This window comes from Bufo bufo, chromosome 5, assembly GCF_905171765.1.
Source record: "Bufo bufo chromosome 5, aBufBuf1.1, whole genome shotgun sequence".
Taxonomy (NCBI): Eukaryota; Metazoa; Chordata; class Amphibia; order Anura; family Bufonidae; genus Bufo; species Bufo bufo.
The window spans coordinates 113036166-113058073 of NC_053393.1; the positions used below are offsets into that span (position 1 = coordinate 113036166).

At 41.6% G+C, this 21908-nt stretch overlaps 1 protein-coding gene across 2 annotated transcripts in view; it reads left to right on the forward strand.

The window, feature by feature from the left end:
• PREX2 (phosphatidylinositol-3,4,5-trisphosphate dependent Rac exchange factor 2) overlaps nt 1-21908 on the forward strand; it is a 430245-nt gene that overhangs the window by 176667 nt on the left and 231670 nt on the right. For both annotated transcript variants that reach the window (XM_040432527.1, XM_040432528.1), the window contains exons 14-17: nt 14994-15069; nt 16516-16588; nt 16860-17002; nt 21403-21495. In XM_040432527.1, coding sequence (XP_040288461.1) covers nt 14994-15069; nt 16516-16588; nt 16860-17002; nt 21403-21495 — 385 coding nt within the window. The remainder of the gene's footprint in view (nt 1-14993; nt 15070-16515; nt 16589-16859; nt 17003-21402; nt 21496-21908) is intronic.

Consider the following 21908-nt stretch of genomic DNA (forward strand, 5'->3'; position numbering starts at 1 on the left):
AGAGTGGGAAATATCAAAAATACAACAATGAGCAATTGCGCTGTAGTATAACAATGGCTGGGTAAGGCCGGTATACATGTCTATCCTGCACAAGGTACGGACAAGTACTGTGGGATTCATGCCTGGTTCATTTTAATGAACGTGAGCTTGTCCACATTGGCTGTGGACAGGCGGCTGCGCTTGTCTGTGATAACGCCCCCTGCCGTGCTAAACACATGTTCAAACAATACACTGGCTGCAGGGCAGGCCAGCACCTCCAAGGCGTAAAGGGCAAAGCTCAGGCCATGTGCCCAATTTGGAGACCCAGAAGAAGAAGGGGGCAGACCCGTCATTCAGTATGTGTAGACGTGTGCACACATACTGCTTCACCATGTTGCTGAAATGCTGCCTCCTGTTAAGACGTTCAATATCAGCTGGTGGTGCTGGTTGCTGTGGCGTGCTGACAAAGCTTTTCCACATTTTGGCCATGCTAACCCTGCCTTCTGAGGTGCTGGTGGTGCCCAGCTGCGTTGGCGACCTCTTCCTCCTCCTCTGCCTTTGCCTTGTGCTTCCACTGTGGCCCCGCTGTCATGTGGGAATGCCACCAGCAGCGCGTCTACCAGCGTGCGCATCTTACGATCACGCGCCAGTGACGGAATAAAGGACGGTACTTTGTCCTTGTAACAGTCATCCAGCAGCGTGGCCACCCAGTAATCAGCACAAGTTAGAATGTGGGCTACTCAGCTGTCGTTGCGGAGACACTGTAGCATGTAATTGCTCATGTGTGCCAGGCTGCCCAGAGGCAACGACAAGCTGTCCTCTGTGGGAGGTGTATCGTCTGTGTCCTCCGTATCCCCCCAGCCACGCACCAGTGATGGCCATGAGTTGGTTTGGGTGCCAACCTGCAGTGAACACGGTTCCTCCTCCTCCATCTCCTCATCTTCATCCTCCACCTCATCATCCTCCAGAACTGTGCCCTGGCTGGACAAATGTGTGCCTGGCGTTTGTGGGTGCAGGAACCCACCCTCGGAGCCACTTGTGAATGACTGGCCAGAAACCCTATGAAATGATCTGTCTTCCTCCTCCTTCTGTGCCATATCCTCTTCCATCATCGCCAGAAGCGTTTTTTCAAGGAGGCATAGAAGTGGGATAGTAACGCTGAGAAAGGCGTTATCGGCACTGGCCATGTTGGTGGAGTACTTGAAACAGTGCAACAAGGAACACAGATCTCGCATGGAGGCCCAGTCATTGGTGGTGAAGTGGTGCTGTTCTGCAGAGCGACTCAACCGTGCCTGCTGCAGCTGAAACTCCACAAAGAGTTTTCTTTATTTTCATGACTATGAAGGCATCAAAACTATGAATTAACACATGTGGAATTATATACATAACAAACAAGTGTGAAACAACTGAAAATATGTCATATTCTAGGTTCTTCAAAGTAGCCACCTTTTGCTTTGATTACTGCTTTGCACACTCTTGGCATTCTCTTGATGAGTGCATCGGTGCACTCAATCTCTTCCACTTCTGAGGCAGGGCTATGTGGATGGCCCTGGGAAACCCTGCTAGCAGAGTCATCAAAAAGCAGAAGAGACTGCTGCATGATTGGGGCTCAGACTGCTTTGCTGATTTGCAAGGGGGTGAGGTGAAAGACTGATGGATATCGGCTGCAGGTGCCAACTCTGATCTTTCAGCAGGAGACTGGGTGGGAGACAATGTAAAGGAACTGGAGGCACTGTCAGCAACCCAATCTGCTATCGCCTGTACTAGTTCTGGCCTCACCATTCATAGAGCCGCATTAGGTACGACCAAATAACGCTGAAGGTTCTGTCGCCTACTCGCACCTGAAGAAGGTCTTTCCCTTGTGTGTGTAGCTGGCACAGATCGACCACGTCCTCTCCCTGCAACAGGACCTCCACCAGCAGCACCACGACCGGGGCTACGTCCCTCATTTAACGCTCTCCTCATTCTCCACAAATTTAGGATCTTGCCCAAAATGGATGTTTTTTTAATAACAAAATATAGCAGTAGTATCTATTGCGTGTATTTCACACTGACAGATTAAGCAAAGGCCGCAAATTTAATATTTTGCCCAAAGATTGGTGTTTTTTTAATAACAGAATATAACAGCAGTATCTAATGCGTGTATTTCACACTGACAGATGCAGAAAAGGCTGCAAATTTAGTATTTTGGCCAAAGAGGGTGTTTTTTTAATAACAGAATATTATGGCAGTATTTAAATCTTGTATTTCACACTGAAAAATGCAGCAAAGGCCCCAGATGTAGGGTATTGCCCAGAATGGGTGTTTTTTTAAACCCAGAAAATTATTGCAGTATTTCAAGCTTGTATTTCACACTAGCAAATGCTGAAAAGGGCCCTGATGTAGGGTATTGCCAAGAATGGGTGTTTTTTTAAACTAAGAATATTATTGCAGTATTTCAAGCTTGTATGTCACACTAACAAATGCAGCATAGGCTCCAGATGTAGGGTATTGCCAAAAATGGGTGTTTTTTTTAAACCCAGAATACAGTAGTATCTAACGCGTGTATTTCACACTGACAGATGCAGCAAAGGCCGCAAATTTTATATTTTGCCCAAAGATTGGTGTTTTATTAATAACAGAATATAACAGCAGTATCTAACGTGTGTATTTCACACTGACAAATGCAGCAAACGCTGCAGATTTAGTATTTTGCCCAAGATGGGTGTTTTTTTTAAACCCAGAAAATTATTGCAGTATTTTAAGCTTGTATTTCACACTGAGAAATGCTGAAAAGGCCCCTGATGTAGGGTATTGCCAAAAATGGGTATTTTTTTTAAACCCAGAATATTATTGCAGTATTTCCACCTAGTATTTCACACTGAAAGATGCAACAAACGCCGCAATTTTAGTATTTTGCCCAAAATGGGTGTTTTTTTTACAAACCGGATTCCAAAAAAGTTGGGACACTATACAAATCGTGAATAAAAACTGAATGCAATGATGTGGAGGTGCCAACTTCTAATATTTTATTCAGAATAGAACATAAATCACGGAACAAAAGTTTAAACTGAGAAAATGTACCATTTTAAGAGAAAAATATGTTGAATCAGAATTTCATGGTGTCAACAAATCCCCAAAAAGTTGGGACAAGGCCATTTTCACCACTGTGTGGCATCTCCCCTTCTTCTTCCAACACTCAACAGACGTCTGGGGACCGAGGAGACCAGTTTCTCAAGTTTAGAAATAGGAATGCTCTCCCATTCTTGTCTAATACAGGCCTCTAACTGTTCAATCGTCTTGGGCCTTCTTTGTTGCACCTTCCTCTTTATGATGCGCCAAATGTTCTCTATAGGTGAAAGATCTGGACTGCAGACTGGCCATTTCAGTACCCGGATCCTTCTCCTACGCAGCCATGATGTTGTGATTGATGCAGAATGTGGTCTGGCATTATCTTGTTGAAAAATGCAGGGTCTTCCCTGAAAGAGATGATGTCTGGATGGGAGCATATGTTGTTCTAGAACCTGAATATATTTTTCTGCATTGATGGTGCCTTTCCAGACATGCAAGCTGCCCATGCCACACGCACTCATGCAACCCCATACCATCAGAGATGCAGGCTTCTGAACTGAGCGTTGATAACAACTTGGGTTGTCCTTGTCCTCTTTGGTCCGGATGACATGGCGTCCCAGATTTCCAAAAAGAACTTCGAATCGTGACTCGTCTGACCACAGAACAGTCTTCCATTTTGCCACACTCCATTTTAAATGATCCCTGGCCCAGTGAAAACGCCTGAGCTTGTGGATCTTGCTTAGAAATGGCTTCTTCTTTGCACTGTAGAGTTTCAGCTGGCAACGGCGGATGGCACGGTGGATTGTGTTCACTGACAATGGTTTCTGGAAGTATTCCTGAGCCCATTCTGTGATTTCCTTTACAGTAGCATTCCTGTTTGTGGTGCAGTGTCGTTTAAGGGCCCGGAGATCCAGTATGGTTTTACGGCCTTGACCCTTACGCACAGAGATTGTTCCAGATTCTCAGAATCTTCGGATGATGTTATGCACAGTTGATGATGATGGATGCAAAGTCTTTGCAATTTTTTCGCTGGGTAACACCTTTCTGATATTGCTCCACTATCTTTCTGCGCAACATTGTGGGAATTGGTGATCCTCTACTCATCTTGGCTTCTGAGAGACACTGCCACTCTGAGAAGCTCTTTTTATACCCAATCATGTTGCCAATTGACCTAATTAGTGTTAATTGGTCTTCCAGCTCTTCGTTATGCTCAAATTTACTTTTTCCAGCCTCTTATTGCTACTTGTCCCAACTTTTTGGGGATTTGTTGACACCGTGAAAATTGGAATCAACGCATTTTTCCTTTAAAATGATACATTTACTCGGATTAAACGTTTGATCTGTCATCTACGTTCTATTACAAATAAAATATTGACATTTGCCATCTCCACATCATTGCATTCAGTTTTTATTCACAATTTGTTTAGTGTCCCAACTTTTTTGGAATCCGGTTTGTAATAACAGAATATAACAGCAGTATCAAACGCTTGTATTTCACACTGACAGATGCAGCAAAGGCCTCAAATTTAGTATTTTGCCCAAAATGGGTGTTTTTTTGAACCCAGAATATTATTGCAGTATTTCAAGCTTGTATTTCACACTGACAGATGCAGCAAACACCGCAAATTTAGTATTTTGCCCAAAATGGGTGTTTTTTTTAATAACAGCAGTATCTAACACTTGTATTTCACACTGACAGATGCAGCAAAGTTCTCAAATTTAGTATTTTGCCCAAAATGGGTGTTTTTGGAATAACAGAATATAACAGCAGTATCTAACGCTTGTATTTCACACTGACAGATGCAGCAAAAGCTGCAAATTTAGTATTTTGCCAAAAATGTATTTTTTTTAAAGCCAGAAAATTATTGCAGTATTTCAAGCTTGCATTTCACACTGAAAAATTCTGCAAAGGCACCAGATGTAGGATATTGCCAAAAATGTTTTAGTTTTTTTTACTCAGAAAATTATTGCAGTATTTCAAGCTTGTATTTCACACTAGCAAATGCTGAAAAGGCCCCTGATGTAGGGTATTGCCAAGAATGGGTGTTTTTTTTAACTCAGAAAATTATTGCAGTATTTCCACCTAGTATTTCACACTGAAAGATGCAACAAACGCCGCAATTTTAGTATTTTGCCCAAAATGGGTGTTTTTTTTACAAACCGGATTCCAAAAAAGTTGGGACACTATACAAATCGTGAATAAAAACTGAATGCAATGATGTGGAGGTGCCAACTTCTAATATTTTATTCAGAATAGAACATAAATCACGGAACAAAAGTTTAAACTGAGAAAATGTACCATTTTAAGAGAAAAATATGTTGAATCAGAATTTCATGGTGTCAACAAATCCCCAAAAAGTTGGGACAAGGCCATTTTCACCACTGTGTGGCATCTCCCCTTCTTCTTCCAACACTCAACAGACGTCTGGGGACCGAGGAGACCAGTTTCTCAAGTTTAGAAATAGGAATGCTCTCCCATTCTTGTCTAATACAGGCCTCTAACTGTTCAATCGTCTTGGGCCTTCTTTGTTGCACCTTCCTCTTTATGATGCGCCAAATGTTCTCTATAGGTGAAAGATCTGGACTGCAGACTGGCCATTTCAGTACCCGGATCCTTCTCCTACGCAGCCATGATGTTGTGATTGATGCAGAATGTGGTCTGGCATTATCTTGTTGAAAAATGCAGGGTCTTCCCTGAAAGAGATGATGTCTGGATGGGAGCATATGTTGTTCTAGAACCTGAATATATTTTTCTGCATTGATGGTGCCTTTCCAGACATGCAAGCTGCCCATGCCACACGCACTCATGCAACCCCATACCATCAGAGATGCAGGCTTCTGAACTGAGCGTTGATAACAACTTGGGTTGTCCTTGTCCTCTTTGGTCCGGATGACATGGCGTCCCAGATTTCCAAAAAGAACTTCGAATCGTGACTCGTCTGACCACAGAACAGTCTTCCATTTTGCCACACTCCATTTTAAATGATCCCTGGCCCAGTGAAAACGCCTGAGCTTGTGGATCTTGCTTAGAAATGGCTTCTTCTTTGCACTGTAGAGTTTCAGCTGGCAACGGCGGATGGCACGGTGGATTGTGTTCACTGACAATGGTTTCTGGAAGTATTCCTGAGCCCATTCTGTGATTTCCTTTACAGTAGCATTCCTGTTTGTGGTGCAGTGTCGTTTAAGGGCCCGGAGATCCAGTATGGTTTTACGGCCTTGACCCTTACGCACAGAGATTGTTCCAGATTCTCAGAATCTTCGGATGATGTTATGCACAGTTGATGATGATGGATGCAAAGTCTTTGCAATTTTTTCGCTGGGTAACACCTTTCTGATATTGCTCCACTATCTTTCTGCGCAACATTGTGGGAATTGGTGATCCTCTACTCATCTTGGCTTCTGAGAGACACTGCCACTCTGAGAAGCTCTTTTTATACCCAATCATGTTGCCAATTGACCTAATTAGTGTTAATTGGTCTTCCAGCTCTTCGTTATGCTCAAATTTACTTTTTCCAGCCTCTTATTGCTACTTGTCCCAACTTTTTGGGGATTTGTTGACACCGTGAAAATTGGAATCAACGCATTTTTCCTTTAAAATGATACATTTACTCGGATTAAACGTTTGATCTGTCATCTACGTTCTATTACAAATAAAATATTGACATTTGCCATCTCCACATCATTGCATTCAGTTTTTATTCACAATTTGTTTAGTGTCCCAACTTTTTTGGAATCCGGTTTGTAATAACAGAATATAACAGCAGTATCAAACGCTTGTATTTCACACTGACAGATGCAGCAAAGGCCTCAAATTTAGTATTTTGCCCAAAATGGGTGTTTTTTTGAACCCAGAATATTATTGCAGTATTTCAAGCTTGTATTTCACACTGACAGATGCAGCAAACACCGCAAATTTAGTATTTTGCCCAAAATGGGTGTTTTTTTTAATAACAGCAGTATCTAACACTTGTATTTCACACTGACAGATGCAGCAAAGTTCTCAAATTTAGTATTTTGCCCAAAATGGGTGTTTTTGGAATAACAGAATATAACAGCAGTATCTAACGCTTGTATTTCACACTGACAGATGCAGCAAAAGCTGCAAATTTAGTATTTTGCCAAAAATGTATTTTTTTTAAAGCCAGAAAATTATTGCAGTATTTCAAGCTTGCATTTCACACTGAAAAATTCTGCAAAGGCACCAGATGTAGGATATTGCCAAAAATGTTTTAGTTTTTTTTACTCAGAAAATTATTGCAGTATTTCAAGCTTGTATTTCACACTAGCAAATGCTGAAAAGGCCCCTGATGTAGGGTATTGCCAAGAATGGGTGTTTTTTTTAACTCAGAAAATTATTGCAGTATTTCAAGCTTGTATTTCACACTGACAAATGCTGCAAATGCCCCAGATGTATGGTCTTGCAAAAAATGGGTGATTTATTTAAACCCAGAATATAATTGCACTATTTTAAGCTTCTATTTGACTGTCACAAATGCACATATGCTGTGCTGGTGCACTAAACTTGCATAAAATAGCCACTGACGCCCACCTAACTAACAGACGGATAAAAGTTATTTTTCTGTGCCACTGGGTTCAGGGCAGCGTAAAAAGAATGTGCACTGCACCCACAAAACAAAATCTATGTAGATCACTGAGTTAACAAGCACTTCTGATTAAAGATTCTTTCCTATTCTCTCCCTCACAGCAGCAGCATCCTATCCCTATACTAATCAGAGCAGAGTGACGTGCATCGCTACATGACTCCAGCTTATATAGAGGCTGGGTCACATGCTGCACTGGCCAATCACAGCCATGCCATTAGTAGGCATGGCTGTGATGGCTTCTAAGGGCACACAAGTTAAACGCTTGTTGATTGGCTGCTCTGCAGCCTTTCAAAAAGCACCAATAACTCGCCGAACACCGAACCCGAACTTTTACTGAAAAGTTTGGGTTTGGTTCCAGGGTCCAAAAATCCTAAAGTTCAGTACGAACCCGAACTTTACAGTTCGGGTTCCCTCAACCCTACACGCTATCGTCATAAGAGCACAGGGTTCATGTTGATCTTCCAACTAATCTCTTTCAGAATCATAGGGACTTGTGGCTGTTGAGCTGCTCCCCACTTCCACTTTTTGATAATCTGGTCTGGTCTTTGTAGGATGAGAGCCTTTATTTGGTTGTTTGCTATTTCTTTCATGGGCCCCATGGCAGCTCATAAAGGAAACGGCAGCCTTATGCCAACCTGGTCTATAGCTACTTTTAAAAACATGCATGGGTGAATAAAAGGAATCACTTATTTCTTTCACCATGAAATCTGGAGTGCTGTCTCACTTTTTGAATATAGATTTGAGAACAGCTAGAACACAGCATTCTTGATAATACTATTATGTATGATATATAGCTAATTGGCATGGTCACTGAATAAATGTATGCCCAGGAACCATTTCTTAAATATTGCACTTGTCTCCATCAGTGATAATGATGAGCTAGCTATACGTAGATTAATGAGGTGAGGAAACAATGGGCGCTTAATTTCTAAGCAAAGCAATAGAAAGAGTTTTTCTGCACTTTGCTGATGTTCTGTATAACTCATCAATATTGTTCCAGATAATGGCACATCTATTAGAGGAGTTTGCTGCCTGCACACATTTTCTACTAATTCACTTACAGAGCTGGCATCATGCTTTGACCCAATTCAAAAGTCACTATTTCTCTTTCTCAAGAAGATCAGTGGTAATGTTAAAAATCTGCACTATAAAAGGAGCATAGGTATTATAAGTAATTTGTATAAATGGCATTTGCTGCGCAGTTCGCTGAACAGGATTTACATGTAAATGAGATTAAACAAACATATAGAAATGACAAAAAGATCAGTAGCAGAGCTTTTTGTTGACTTGCAGAACAACATAACCCCAAACGACTGGGTCGGAGCATTTCTAAAATGGCAAGTCTTGTCAAGTGTTGTTTGAACACAGTGGTTAGTACCTACCAAAGGTGCCAAGGACAACAGGTAACGTGGTGGAAGGGTCACAAGTTAAGGCTGGTTATATTAGCAATGTTTCGGAATGAGAACGTGCAATGCATCATAGATCGCTGAATATGGAGCTGCATAGCCACAGCCTGTTTTGCCCCTGCTCACTACTGTCCAACACTAAAAGCACCTGTTAGGCTCCATTCACACGTCCGCAATGTGTTTTGCGGCTACACGGAGTCACGGATCCGCAAAACACGGAAAGCGGCAATGTGCGTTCCGCATTTTGCGGACCGCACATTGCCGACATAATAGAATATGCCTGTTCTTGTCCGCAATTGCGGACAAGAATAGGACATGTTCTATTTTTTTGCGGAAACGGAAGCACGGATGCGGAAGTGCGGATCCGCAAATGTGGATGCGGACAGCACATTCCGTCCCCATAGAGAATGAATGGGTCCGCACCCTTTCCGCAAAATTGCGGAAAGGATGCGGACACATTTTGCGGACGTGTGAATGGAGCCTAATAGGCACGTAAGCATCAGAAGCTGGCCTGGTTGATGAATCACATTTTCTTTTACATCTAGTGGAAAGCAAGGGGTGTGTTGCTTACATGGTGAAAAGATGGCACTTGGATGCATTTAAAATAAATGGCAAGGTGGTGGACGCAATGTGATACACTAGGTAGTGGACAGGACTTTATTTCCCGTGTTGCATAACTGAACAAGACTGAACCGTTATTTGTGTCTATAGAGCTCTATTAGGAAGGATCAAAACAGAATGCCTCTGAAAGGTTCCGTTTTGCATTCCGTCCTTAAATTCTGTTATAACGAAACGGTATAACAGAATATATAACGCATATATGAACCCACCATAAGTGTAATATAGCTATCCAAAATCAATACTCAGCCTTTTTAAACAGGCCTTAAAGCACAACTTGGATGATTGTGAAAACCAGCTTCACATCTGCATACAGCTCTTTCCAGGTGATTATTCTGTATCAGAACAGAGCAAATTTGCTTAGCTAGCTGAGGCCTTGGTCTGGGTGCGGGGGGGGGGGGGGGGGTTGGTGTTCTATTTCTCATCATGGAGAGTGCCCATATTATGCTTGAGGTGTATTGCAGGCCAGGCCTACTCTACTCTGGGTTTCTAGGAAATTTATACGCAAGTTAGCATATCTTACATCTGATGGCAACAGAGAGGCTTCACTTTCTTTTCTTTTTGAAAGGAAAACTAATTTGCATATCTTTGGATTTTGGGGAAAGATATTCAAATTATCTTTCCTTCCAAAAGGAAAAGAAAGCTAAGCTTCTCTGATGCCAACAGATGTAAGATATGCTAATCTGCATACATTTTTCACAGAAATCCAGAGGAGCATTGCTTTGCCTACAATACTGCTTATGCATAGTAGGTGTGCTCCATAGTGAGAACGGGTACCCTGAGACCCCGACAAAGGCCTCTCAGCTAGCTAAGCCAATTTTCTCTGCTCTGGTAAAGGGTAATCACTTGGAAAGAGCTAGGTGCAGATGAGATGCTAGATTAGCTATTTAAGTTATGTTTTAAGGCTTATTTAAAAAGGTTGAGTGTTGACTTTGGATAGCAATGTTTGACCCTCTGTCATGAGACACTCAGTTTTCTTTTCCATTTGGAAGGAAAACTGATTTGCACATCTTTTCCAGGGGGAATGTAATGCATTGGCTGGCTTATTCTCCGTCTCATTGTCAATTCAGGTAGAACTGAGTTATACTTAAATACATTTTTTTTTTTTTTTTTTTTGCAAATTCAGACAAATTTGAACGGAATTAATTTCAACAAATTTTCTCATCCTTAATCTCTTCTTGACAGCAAACATTGTACTGTATAATCATATGGATTCAAACCACTTCCCTTTAGTATAGGCAACAAGTTTTCTTAACACACCACCATAGGAAAAAAGCAGCATTACATAGTTCCTATTGAAATCAATCAGCTGTCCATGTAACCCAAAGATGTGCCGGGTCCTCCAAAACAAGAGATGCTGTATGTAGCCTCTCACTAATAGATAAGGTTTGTGAACAGGGACAACCCATTTGAAGTCAATCTCAAGATTTTTTTTATCTAATATACTAATGTGAGTAGGAAAGCAGAAGAAGAAATAGTCTGGTATATAGGAAAACTGCTTGCTAAAGGAATTATTCTGGCACTCAGTTAGCGGTTTCAGAGACTCTCTAAATGTAAAATGTCTGCCTGTAACAAAAGGGCATAAAAGTGAAGTACCAACCAAATAGATAATGGGGCTTCAGCATGAATAACTTTCTTTAGTGCAGTGTTCTGCCTTGAGGTTTCAAATCTGAACGCTCATTAGCGATAATCGGCCTAAACATTGGGCAGTGTAAAGGGGCCTTTAGAACAGGAAACTAACATATTTATTAGTTTATATATAATTTGCATGAATGCACAAAGTGCTGGGAATTAAGATATGCAAAGGTGTAAAATGTATCGTTAGCAGTATATACCTACTGGGAAAAATGAGCTGTCTGCTGTTTCTTATGCACAATGCAATACAGATTTATTCTGCTTCTCTCCAAGCAGCAGTCTATTGCCAGACATTATGTCAAGTCAGTGTGATGTCAAGCTCAACAAAAAAATGTAATAGCTCTATTCTTCGCTTCCTAGTATTCATGTAAGCACACTGCCTGCAATTACATATTATACAAATGGAGTAGTTTAGCAGTTCTGCTACGTGTAATCTTACGCTCTCCGTGTGCCTGAATTACTGAGCTTTATGGGAGTCATTTTTTTCATAAAGCCCAAAAGAAAAAAGGAAAAAAGAAGAATTTCTTGTTTTGTTATGCTTGTTTTGTTATGATAATATATTTCTCACTCCTATGAGGTGTCGGTGAAAGATTAGAGACTGGTCGCGGCACAGAAGCTTCACTGGTTGTACATATTATACAAGTCATTATTAATTTAGAGCAGAGGAGACAAACATGTGACACTTCCTTTCTCTCCATTTTCCCTGACTTGTGTAGTCACATTATGTGACTGTGAAGTGACAATACATTTGTAATATTTATCGATTCGTGAAGGACACAAGTGTAAAAAGCAGCAGCAGGCAGTGACTATTCCAGAATGCAGAGCGGCGCTCCACAAAATGCCCACTTTGTTAACTATAGCAGAACTTGTCTTCAGGAGGGGCTCGCTTTACGTCATCTTTATAAAAGGAGTGGGCAATTGCATCTGTTAAGTGTTAATCTTAAAAGTCAAACGTTTTCAAACCTACAGCACCATGCAAAGTAAAATGTTTTCTACTTTATTGGGATTGTCCATGAAAAACATTTTTTATGTCATTTTCAAATCAGCACCTGGATCTGGATACTTTTGTAATTGCATATAATTCAAATTTAGACAGGCACTTAGTTATTGAATAAAAAAAAAGTACCTGTACAGTGTCACCTTCTATTTCTTCTTTTCCTTATTTCTCTGACCACCTCAGTAACATTACTGAGGCGGTCGCACATGCTCAGTTCCATCCTTCAACTGTCACCAGCCATATCTGCAGTTAGAAGGTGTGAATGGGAGGGAGATAGCTGCAGCAGAAAGGACATGAACCAGAGAAAGTACACTTCCTTGACATGTGATAGGGAGCGAGCTGCAGCAGAAAGGTCAGGCTCCCTTAGCTGCCAGCCTGAAGAGAATCTACAGTAGCAGAGCAATTGGAGCAGTGAATGGGGAGATCTCTGGATACATGTGAGGTACAAGGTTGGATCTAGCCTTCTTAGAAAGAGAGTGTTGCATATTATATGCCTTATATTTATTTTATTTTCTTTTTTAATTTTGTACATTAATCATGGGGTAACCCCTTTAACTCCAGATTAAAAGCAATATAATAATGGAAATAGCTGTAGGCCAATCCCAGACATAGAAAATAAGTGACAGAGTCCTCACCCACAGCAGCTCCACTAGCCGCCAAACCTGTATATCCACACCTGTACTCCACGGACCAATATTCAATTGTTCTCAATCGATCCAGACTGCCACATCCAGTCCAGTCTATGTGCACGTGGTCAGCGTTCTATTGAGCAGCATTCACAAGCGCCGGAGCAGCAACTCTCACTCTCGTTTAGATGCTGCTCGTGAATGCTGGTCAATTGGATGCCGACCATGTGCACATGGACTGGACTGGCAGTCTGGAAATGGAAAGATTAAATGTGCTGTATTAAGAACTTTTATTTCATGTTTTAGATGAATAAAGGATCGATTGAGAACTATTGAATATTGGTCTGTGGGGTACACGTGTGGATATACAAATAGTAGTAGGTCATCAATATTTAAGTACCGAAAAACCCCTTTAACACAAAGTCACTATATTGTTTCACAAGCTAGTTCTAAAAAGTCACAAAATTGCTCCTTTAGGAGCAATGGGGGCACTGCCATTAATTCTGGAGGCTCAGATCTGTCTGCAATGCTGGGAAAATATGAACATGGGATCAACACAGATGCCTTCAGCTGCCAAGCACACAGGTAACAGGTCAGCCAGTTTCATAGGTACAAATTTGCTGACAGATGCCCTTTAAACAGTCCAATGAGGTTGACATTAGGTTGTCTTTTCTTGATAAAATCGTGGTGGACCTACTATTCCAATTGGGCCCCTGTACCACTGCACAGGCTGCACATATGGTATGGCCACCCCTGATCTTATTCCAAGGTCAGCTCCAAATGATATTGTCTTCTGCTAGACCTTAGGGAGCCTATTTTATTAGGGGTTCTTAATTGTGTCAGTTTGGGTCCACTGCAGGATCCTCTGGTTTTCTGGTGGGCTAGACTAACCCTTCCTATGAGAGCGAATATGATGTAGTCTTTATATAAAAATCAGAATTCAATCCGAAGTTTAGGAAAACTTCAATTCACAACTAATCTGAATCTTCTTGTGCTTCATGGTAACTAACCAGTTTTTCCCAAAATGGCGGCTGCTCGTGTTACAAAATGAAACTAAGTGCAGAAGAGACAAGCCTAGGAACGCAAGATCACCCATAATGCCATGCAGACAGCCAGATAGCCATCCCCTGTGATGTCACAGCCCTATAAAATCTTGATCCTACGTAGTCTCCACCATTGTACTGTGAGCTGAGCATAGGGAGAGACGTGGAAGCGCTTATACGCTAGGGACAGTGTTGCTGAAAATGATTAATAGAAGGGAGACTTATGCTGCATCAGTTTTATTTATTTAGTCCTATGTTTACTTTTTCATACTTCAGCCAAAAACTAAGATATTTTATTAAGTACCAATAAAATGTAAGCCTTTATTATTTCAGTGCCAACCAATACCATCCAGTCTGCACTCCTTAGGGGGTCAGGTCTTAATGATGACCAATCCATCCTTATCTTTTGCTGGCTTTACTTATTCTAAATCATCCTTTAAAGTCTCCATGTCCTAGAAAAGTCAGGATGCAGAGAGAGGAGGAGCTGATGACATATTCTCATTGATATTAGATGATGTGAAAAAGGAGGAAAAGCAGATGGCAGAAGAAGGGCACCCACTTGTAGAGCAGAAGAGTGCTGGTAATGGAGAAGTTGTTACAGCCCCCGATTAAAGGTGCCATGCGGCCATTAACAATGAAGACCGTCTATACAGTGCAGTCTTCATTATTAATGGAAAGGCAGCTGCAGGCAAATTGACAGCATGGTCGTTCCAGTGTGGCTGTACCCTAAGGCAGAGTGGCCTGGGTATACCCGATTTTTAGCAATTTGTGGCTAGTTAATTCATAATGAATCGAATTTGCAAAAACTTCACCGGTCTCTAAACCTTACAGTAGCAAATTCAGGACCTACAGAAAGTCAGTGATACATTTTTCAGTTGGCAGACAATAAAAACATGTTAGCAGATAGAGAAATGCTGAAAATTTGAGTCCCATAAAAGAGGTTGATTGGTTTAATAGGATTATTCATGCTGTACAGCCTTTTATCTATAGTTTCACACAATCTCTATCTTATCGTGTATTTTTTTTCTTTGTAGGGATAAAGACTATCATCTTAGGACATACAAGTCAGTAGTGATGGCAAATAAGCTAATAGACTGGCTTATTGCTCAGGTATGTAAAGCAATTCCAGTAAAGACTGATGTGGAAATTTATGAAGACTGGTGTTTCATATGCAGGTCTTAATTTGAAGTGCACTGGAGTAAGATTTGCCAAATTTACAAATTCGCCACATCTGTAGGGTTTCTGTGCACTAGAAAAACAAATCTATGCCCACTATGGGCAGTAGTAGATTTTCATCATAATTGAAGCCAATTTCTAGTGAAAATTTAGGATAAATCTGTCGGGTCTTAGGAGGCTACGCTTTGTCTCACTAAGGCCATCCGTTTCTTGTCACTTTTAAAAAGTGATTGTGAAAGCGCACAATGGCAAAAAAAAGTTGCACATTTTTCTGGTTAGGTTGTGCAGAAAATTTCCAACTTCGCACACTAGAAAACTGGCGTACACTTGTTGATGAATTCACTTCTGAGCACTAAGTGTCTTGGATACTTACATATATTTCAGATATAAAAAGTGATCCAACACACTTGATCTAATGCATTCATATACACCTAGGTTTCTTCAGCTATATAAGTACTGGCATAAAAAAATAATAATAATCATTCTGAGCATCATAAGGTAGTCTGTCTGAATATCTATCTATCTATCTATCTATCTATCTATCTATCTCTACCTGTCTTTCTGTCTATCCATCCATGTCGTGGAGCTGATACTTCCTCAATTCCCTTTTAACATGCTCTTCATCTGTACTTTGCCAGTTGGTAATGGGTTCAATACTGATGGCCTATTCTCAGGACAGGTCATCAATATATGATGGATGGAGCCCTGACACCAGGAATTCCCCAAATCAGCTGTTTAAAGAGGCCGGTGACTGCTGTGGCCTCCTCTCTGCTTACCAAGTACATTACCATACATTGTATAGTGGCTGTTCTTGGTATTGCAGTCCAGGCCCAATCTCATGAATGGAACTGTGCTGCACATAGGCTATGTGGCCAATGAACATGACATTACTAGCTAGTATGAGACCTAAGTGCCCACCTGAGTGTCGCAGCCTCTTCAAATAGATGATTGTTAGGGGTGCCTGAAGTCAGATTCCCACAATCTGATATTGATGACCTGTTGTGATGATAGGCCAACAAAGTTTTACCCCTGTAAAACCGCTTTAAAAAATGACTATTGTTCACAATGACCATCTTTATTTTATCAAGGTAAATAACTTGCCCTCACATAACAGTAGTCAATATGCCATTGTCTTTATAGTAGTCTGAGTCATAAATCAGTTGGTGCTAAAACCTCTCCAATGTATTAGTTCCACTTCAGCTGGAGACCAGCTAGACTAGTGGATCAAAGTGAATTTTGTATAATATGTTATTCAACTTAGATGGTAATTCTGTATTAACATTTTCAATAATGACACCTCCATAATGGCGTAGAAATTATACATTTTAGTAGCTTGAATAAAAATGGCACATTTGGTCTAGAAATATTGTAACATTACAGGGTGACTGTCGCACAAGAGAAGAAGCAATCATTCTTGGGATAGCTCTTTGTGATAATGGATTCATGCACCACGGTATGATAAAAGCTTTTTTTTTTGTTCTATGTACTTTACATATTAGATTTGATTTTGTAATCATGGATAGCTTGCACCTTCGTTTAGCATTTATATACCGTAGTTGAAATGGCTTTCTATTTATTCTCCTGACTGTTCTCATACGTCCATGTCAATACATTACCATAAACTTATAAAAACCTATATAAAAATTTATAAACTTATAAAAACCTTCACCAGAATAATACCTGTGCAATAGTATTTTTTATTTGTCTTGTCGGGTATTGTGTAGTGTTGGAGAAGAGTGAGTTCAAGGATGAACCACTGTTATTTCGATTCTTCTCTGATGAAGAAATGGAAGGATCCAATATGAAATACAGACTTATGAAACATGACCTAAAAATTGTTGAGAACGTTATTGCTAAATCCCTTTTGGTAAGTACTAAACATACAGATAGTAATTTGTTTCATTCAACTTACCTCTACAAAACTTTTCAAATTCATTTTACAGAAGGTATATTTACTTCTTTCATGCTAAAAGACTAGACAAGGGGTTGACATACCATCTATACAACCTGTTAAGTCATTCAGTAGGTGGGGGGCAGAGGCATGCATAGAATTCATTGAGCCATGGCAAGAATTTGTATTGGGCCCTCATACCCCCTATTCTAGCCTTCCACTAGACACTCCCACTACCTGTTCTAGCCCCTCCCCCGCTTATTATAAAGTGTACCATACCTCCATGAACTGTGCCAGCTGTTGCATATTATATAGTGTACCTTACCCTAATATAGCCTAATATAGTGTGCCATAACACTCCATGACATGTGCATGTTGCTGCTTATCATATAGTGTGCTAACCCCCCTATGAACTGTGCCTGCTGCTTATTATATAGTGTGCCATACTCTCTAATGAAATTTGCCTGCTGCTGTTGCTGCTTTTTATATAATGTATCACCCCCCTTCTTCCCAATGAAGTGTCTAGAGTCCTTCCCTTACCATTCACAGCCTCCCATGCCCCAGCTCCCATGAACTTTTGCTTTGAAACTTCAAAGATGACTTACTGTATGCTGCTGTAGCTATCTGTCAGAGCAAAGCAATCATGACCAGGGTCAGTGCACACGGCATATAAATTCACAGTGCTGGAGCCTAGACTGGTGACATAGGTCAGATCATTCTACATGTTCCGTGTTGGTGGATGAATGAAGTCACGTGGCCAACTATAGTGTCTCTGTTGGATACTAGGCTAGCCAATCACCAGTAGGCTTTGCTACCACTGTTAATGCTGATTGGCCAGCCAAGCATGAGCACAGCGGCACAGCATTGAACTAGACTCCAGCAGGGACTGCTATGGATCCACTGATGGGCTGGGTAATGGGGGAAGATGAGGAGAGGAGTAGAAGGTATTGGGGAGCCAGAAGGCAGGGCCCTAGCAGGGGCTTGGGATGAGAGCCAAGATATGAAGTGTAATTAGGGCGTGTGGCCTTTTGTCCGTGGTTGGGCCCTCTTCCCTCATGGGCCCCATAGCAGCTCCATACTCTGCCTCCATTTAAGATGCATCATCTTAAAAACTTTCTACTGTGTTAGGTTGTATGTAAGGACCTGGGATATATAATTTCATGTTTCAGTTACTGGTGTACTGTATAAAAGACTTAAAGTGGTTGTCTCATGAAGACAGTTCCTGTCCAAAATGTCCAAATTGCCAGTATTCACACCAGAAACCTGATGGACCCCATTATAGTGAATTGAATCCATCTGGCGCCAGCATTGTCCTGCAGATGCCAGATGCAGCTGTTACAGTATTCTGTTTCTGTGCTGGCACTGAATACCGGAATCATAGCACTGATATGCACCTAGCCTAAGGAAGTTGGGTCCTGTAAGGACTGTTTAATCTGAAATTCTGAAACTCAAAGTAGAACAAGCGTTCAGGTGACAGCTATCGAATGTGCATGGCCAGCTTTAGGGAGGAAATGTTACCGACATCAGGAAATTACAATACATCTTGTAAAATCTAATATATAAAACTGAGAGTATTGTATGTGTGTATGTCCGCTAAAGGAATCCTCACCGTCGCATTTACAATTTGGCACACATGTACATCAGGTGTCCAGGAAGGTTTTAGACTGGGTCTCAGCTCTCTAGCATGTACTGTTCCTGAAATATTTCCAAAAAAATGCAAATATGGCACATCACATGACCTACAATAGCCAATGACCTACAATTCTCCTCCTATCCCAACTGCCATACACAAGGTCACATGACCCTTATTAGCCAATAGAAGCTCGCAGGCCATTTTTCTTCACTTCTGTAGGTCAGCTTTAAAGGGGCAGGGCACTGTGGATGACACTGTTAAGGGAACGGAGTGTTGTGGAGGTCACAGTTGAGGGGGCAGGTAGGGTGGCCATTCAGGCCACCCTTTAAAAGACTGACTTAAAAACCCCGGCCCCAAGTCCAGCTAAACCACGCCCCTGACCTAGTTAGACCACACGCCCTCCCAGTCCGCAAACGGGGATTGAAAAAATGAAGGTAAAAATCAACTTCTGTCAGCTGCAGGGGTGGGAGGGAGGGTGACTTTCTCCCTACACCTCACACTCAGACAGCACAGTGCTGCTGTCTGAGTGTGAGCTGTTCAAAAGGACATCCCTGTGTCCGTCCAGGAAATCACTGTAAGGCTACATTCACTTATTTTGTTTCTGTGTCCATTCTGTTTTTTTGCGGATAGGATGCAGACCCATTCATTTCAATGGGTCTGCAAAAAATGCAGACAGCACACTGTATACTATCTGCATCCATATGTCTGTTCCGTAGCCCCGCCCAAAAAATAGAACATGTCATATTTTTGTCCGTTTTGCCATATGGACAGTGCTGCTGTCTAAGATTGAGCTGTTCAAAAGGACATCCCTGTGTCCATCCAGGCCCTGCGCCGGATGGAGGACAGGGAGTCTGAAAGCCAGACTGTCCGGCCTAAAACCGGACTTTTGGCCACCCTAGGGGCAGGCTGCTGTGGAGGTAACAGTTAAGGGGATGGTCCGCTATGGAGGTCAGTGTTAAGGGACAGATTGCTGTAGAGGCCACTGTTAAGGGGGCAGGGTGTTGTGGAGGTCACTGTTAAGGGGGTGGGATGCTGTGGAGGTCACTGTTAAAGGGGTGGTCACTGTGGAGGTCTCTGTTAAGGGGACAGGGAACGGTGGCGGTCACAGTTAGGGAGACGCTCCACTATGGAGGTCAGTGTTAAGGGGCGGGGTGCTGTAGAGATCACTGTTAAGGGGGCAGATTATTGTGGAAATCACTGTTAATGAGAGGGGGTACTGTGGAGGTCACTAATAAAGGGGTCGCCACTGTGGAGGTCACTGTTAAAGGGGGGGCTCTGTGGATGTTACTGTTATGGGAGAAGGCCGCTGCGGAGGTCACTTTTAAAGGGGTGGGCACTGTGGAGGTCACTATTAAGGGAGGAGGGGACTGAGGAGGCCACTATTAAAGGGGCATCGGGGTACTGTGAGGTCACTGTTAAGGCAGCGGGGTACATTGAGGTTACTGTTAAGGGAGCGGGGTACAGTGGAGGTCACTGTTAAGGGAGCAGAGTACTGTGGCAGTCACTGTTAAAGGGGTAGTCGCTGTAGAGGTCTCTGTTAAGGGGGCCGGGAATGGTGGAAGTCAGTTAAGGGGACTGTAACCTGTGGTCAGTGTTAAGGGGCAGGTGCTGTAGAGGTCACTGTTAAGGGGGCAGACCCCTGTGAAGGTCAAAGTTAAGGGGTGGGCTGCTGTGGAGGTCCCATTTTAAGGAGACGGGGCACTGTGGGGGAGGGGGGTCAGTGTTAAGGGGTGGGGGGCTGTGGAGGTCACTGTTAAGGGGGCGGGTTACTGTAGATGTCACTGTTATATCTTTTAACGACACACACAAACATTAAATGAGAAGTGCAAATCCGGGTCCTTCTGCTAGTGTATTTATATAATCCCAGATAAATAATTTTGTGAAAATGAAAACTTGTAATGCATACTGCTCCTTTGAATTACTAGAGAATTACATAACTGGTTTTAGATTGGTTGAGTTATCTGCATTGCCTACAAGGCTATACCTGGCAAAGAGGGGACAGATAGTCACGGCATGTTCTTTATACAGATGCGGTCTGAGATGATGATGTTAACAGGCATAATATAATATATTTATGCACTCTCTTGTAATTTACTGCAAGTTTCACTACAAGTAAAATTATATTGGCTATAATAAAGAGACCAAGGTAATGGAGTTTTTTTTATGAGGAACTGTCATGCTTGTAATTCCTGCACAAACACTCTGGAAGCCCGTCGCTTTTTGCACATTGCCACCTTCTTTCTACTTATCTGTATTCCATGCCCTAGTTCTAATGCGTGTCCTCCCAACTGATCCCAGGTACTATCTTCCTAACTGCTTTTGGTTTCATGGATGGAGCATCCTGCTCTGATATCTCCCAGATCTTGATTCCCTATATCAATTATTGTCTGTGACCACAACAATTTGTACCTTAGGAGACTAGACTGTGTGGTCACGTGGACAGGAAGTGATGTCATTGCATGGGGGCAGAAGAAATCTTTGAATCAGAAGAGGGCATCAAACAGGGGAATACCATAATCATGTTACATGTTATATCTGTCACATAAACCACATATTGTTTTGTTATATTTAGATTTTATTATATTTGAGAAACATTTGCATATACAGGTGGTAACTATAGCCATAGCATTCATAGCACTTTTTAGTCTTTTAGTATTTGTCAAGATATTGTAAAACTTGAAGTCATGGTGTCATAAACCCCAAAAGATTTACCGTCATAAGAATCTACAATGGTCTTTTCCAGGTAAAACCCAGTGATGGGAGTTATGGTTTTGCACTAGAAGATAAAAATAAAGTGCCCATTGTTAAATACATTGAAAGAGGTTCTAACGCAGAGGTAAGAAAGTCTTGTTTTATCCCAAAAATGAATCTGTTGTTTAACATTCAAATGAATGGAAAAACACTTTAAAATATATGATTTTTGTCATTTATTGTCTTAGCTGTTTTAGTCTGTTTGTAAATTGAAAAAATTAAGAAAATGATACAACCATTTAAAAAAAAATCTGAATACAACAGAGCATAGTGCATTCGCTTAGCAAAAAAGTGACAAAACCTAATGGAAATAATTTGGACATGCTTTTTATATCTATCACCAAAAGAATTGGTAGACTGCTTGAACATACCATGTGCACGGAAACCTGTACATATGCACATGAAGCCCCATAAGGTCCATATTAATGATCCATAGACACTGCACATCCCCCTAGATGGTACTGCCATGAGGCACTGTATTCTCCCCTAGAAGCAATA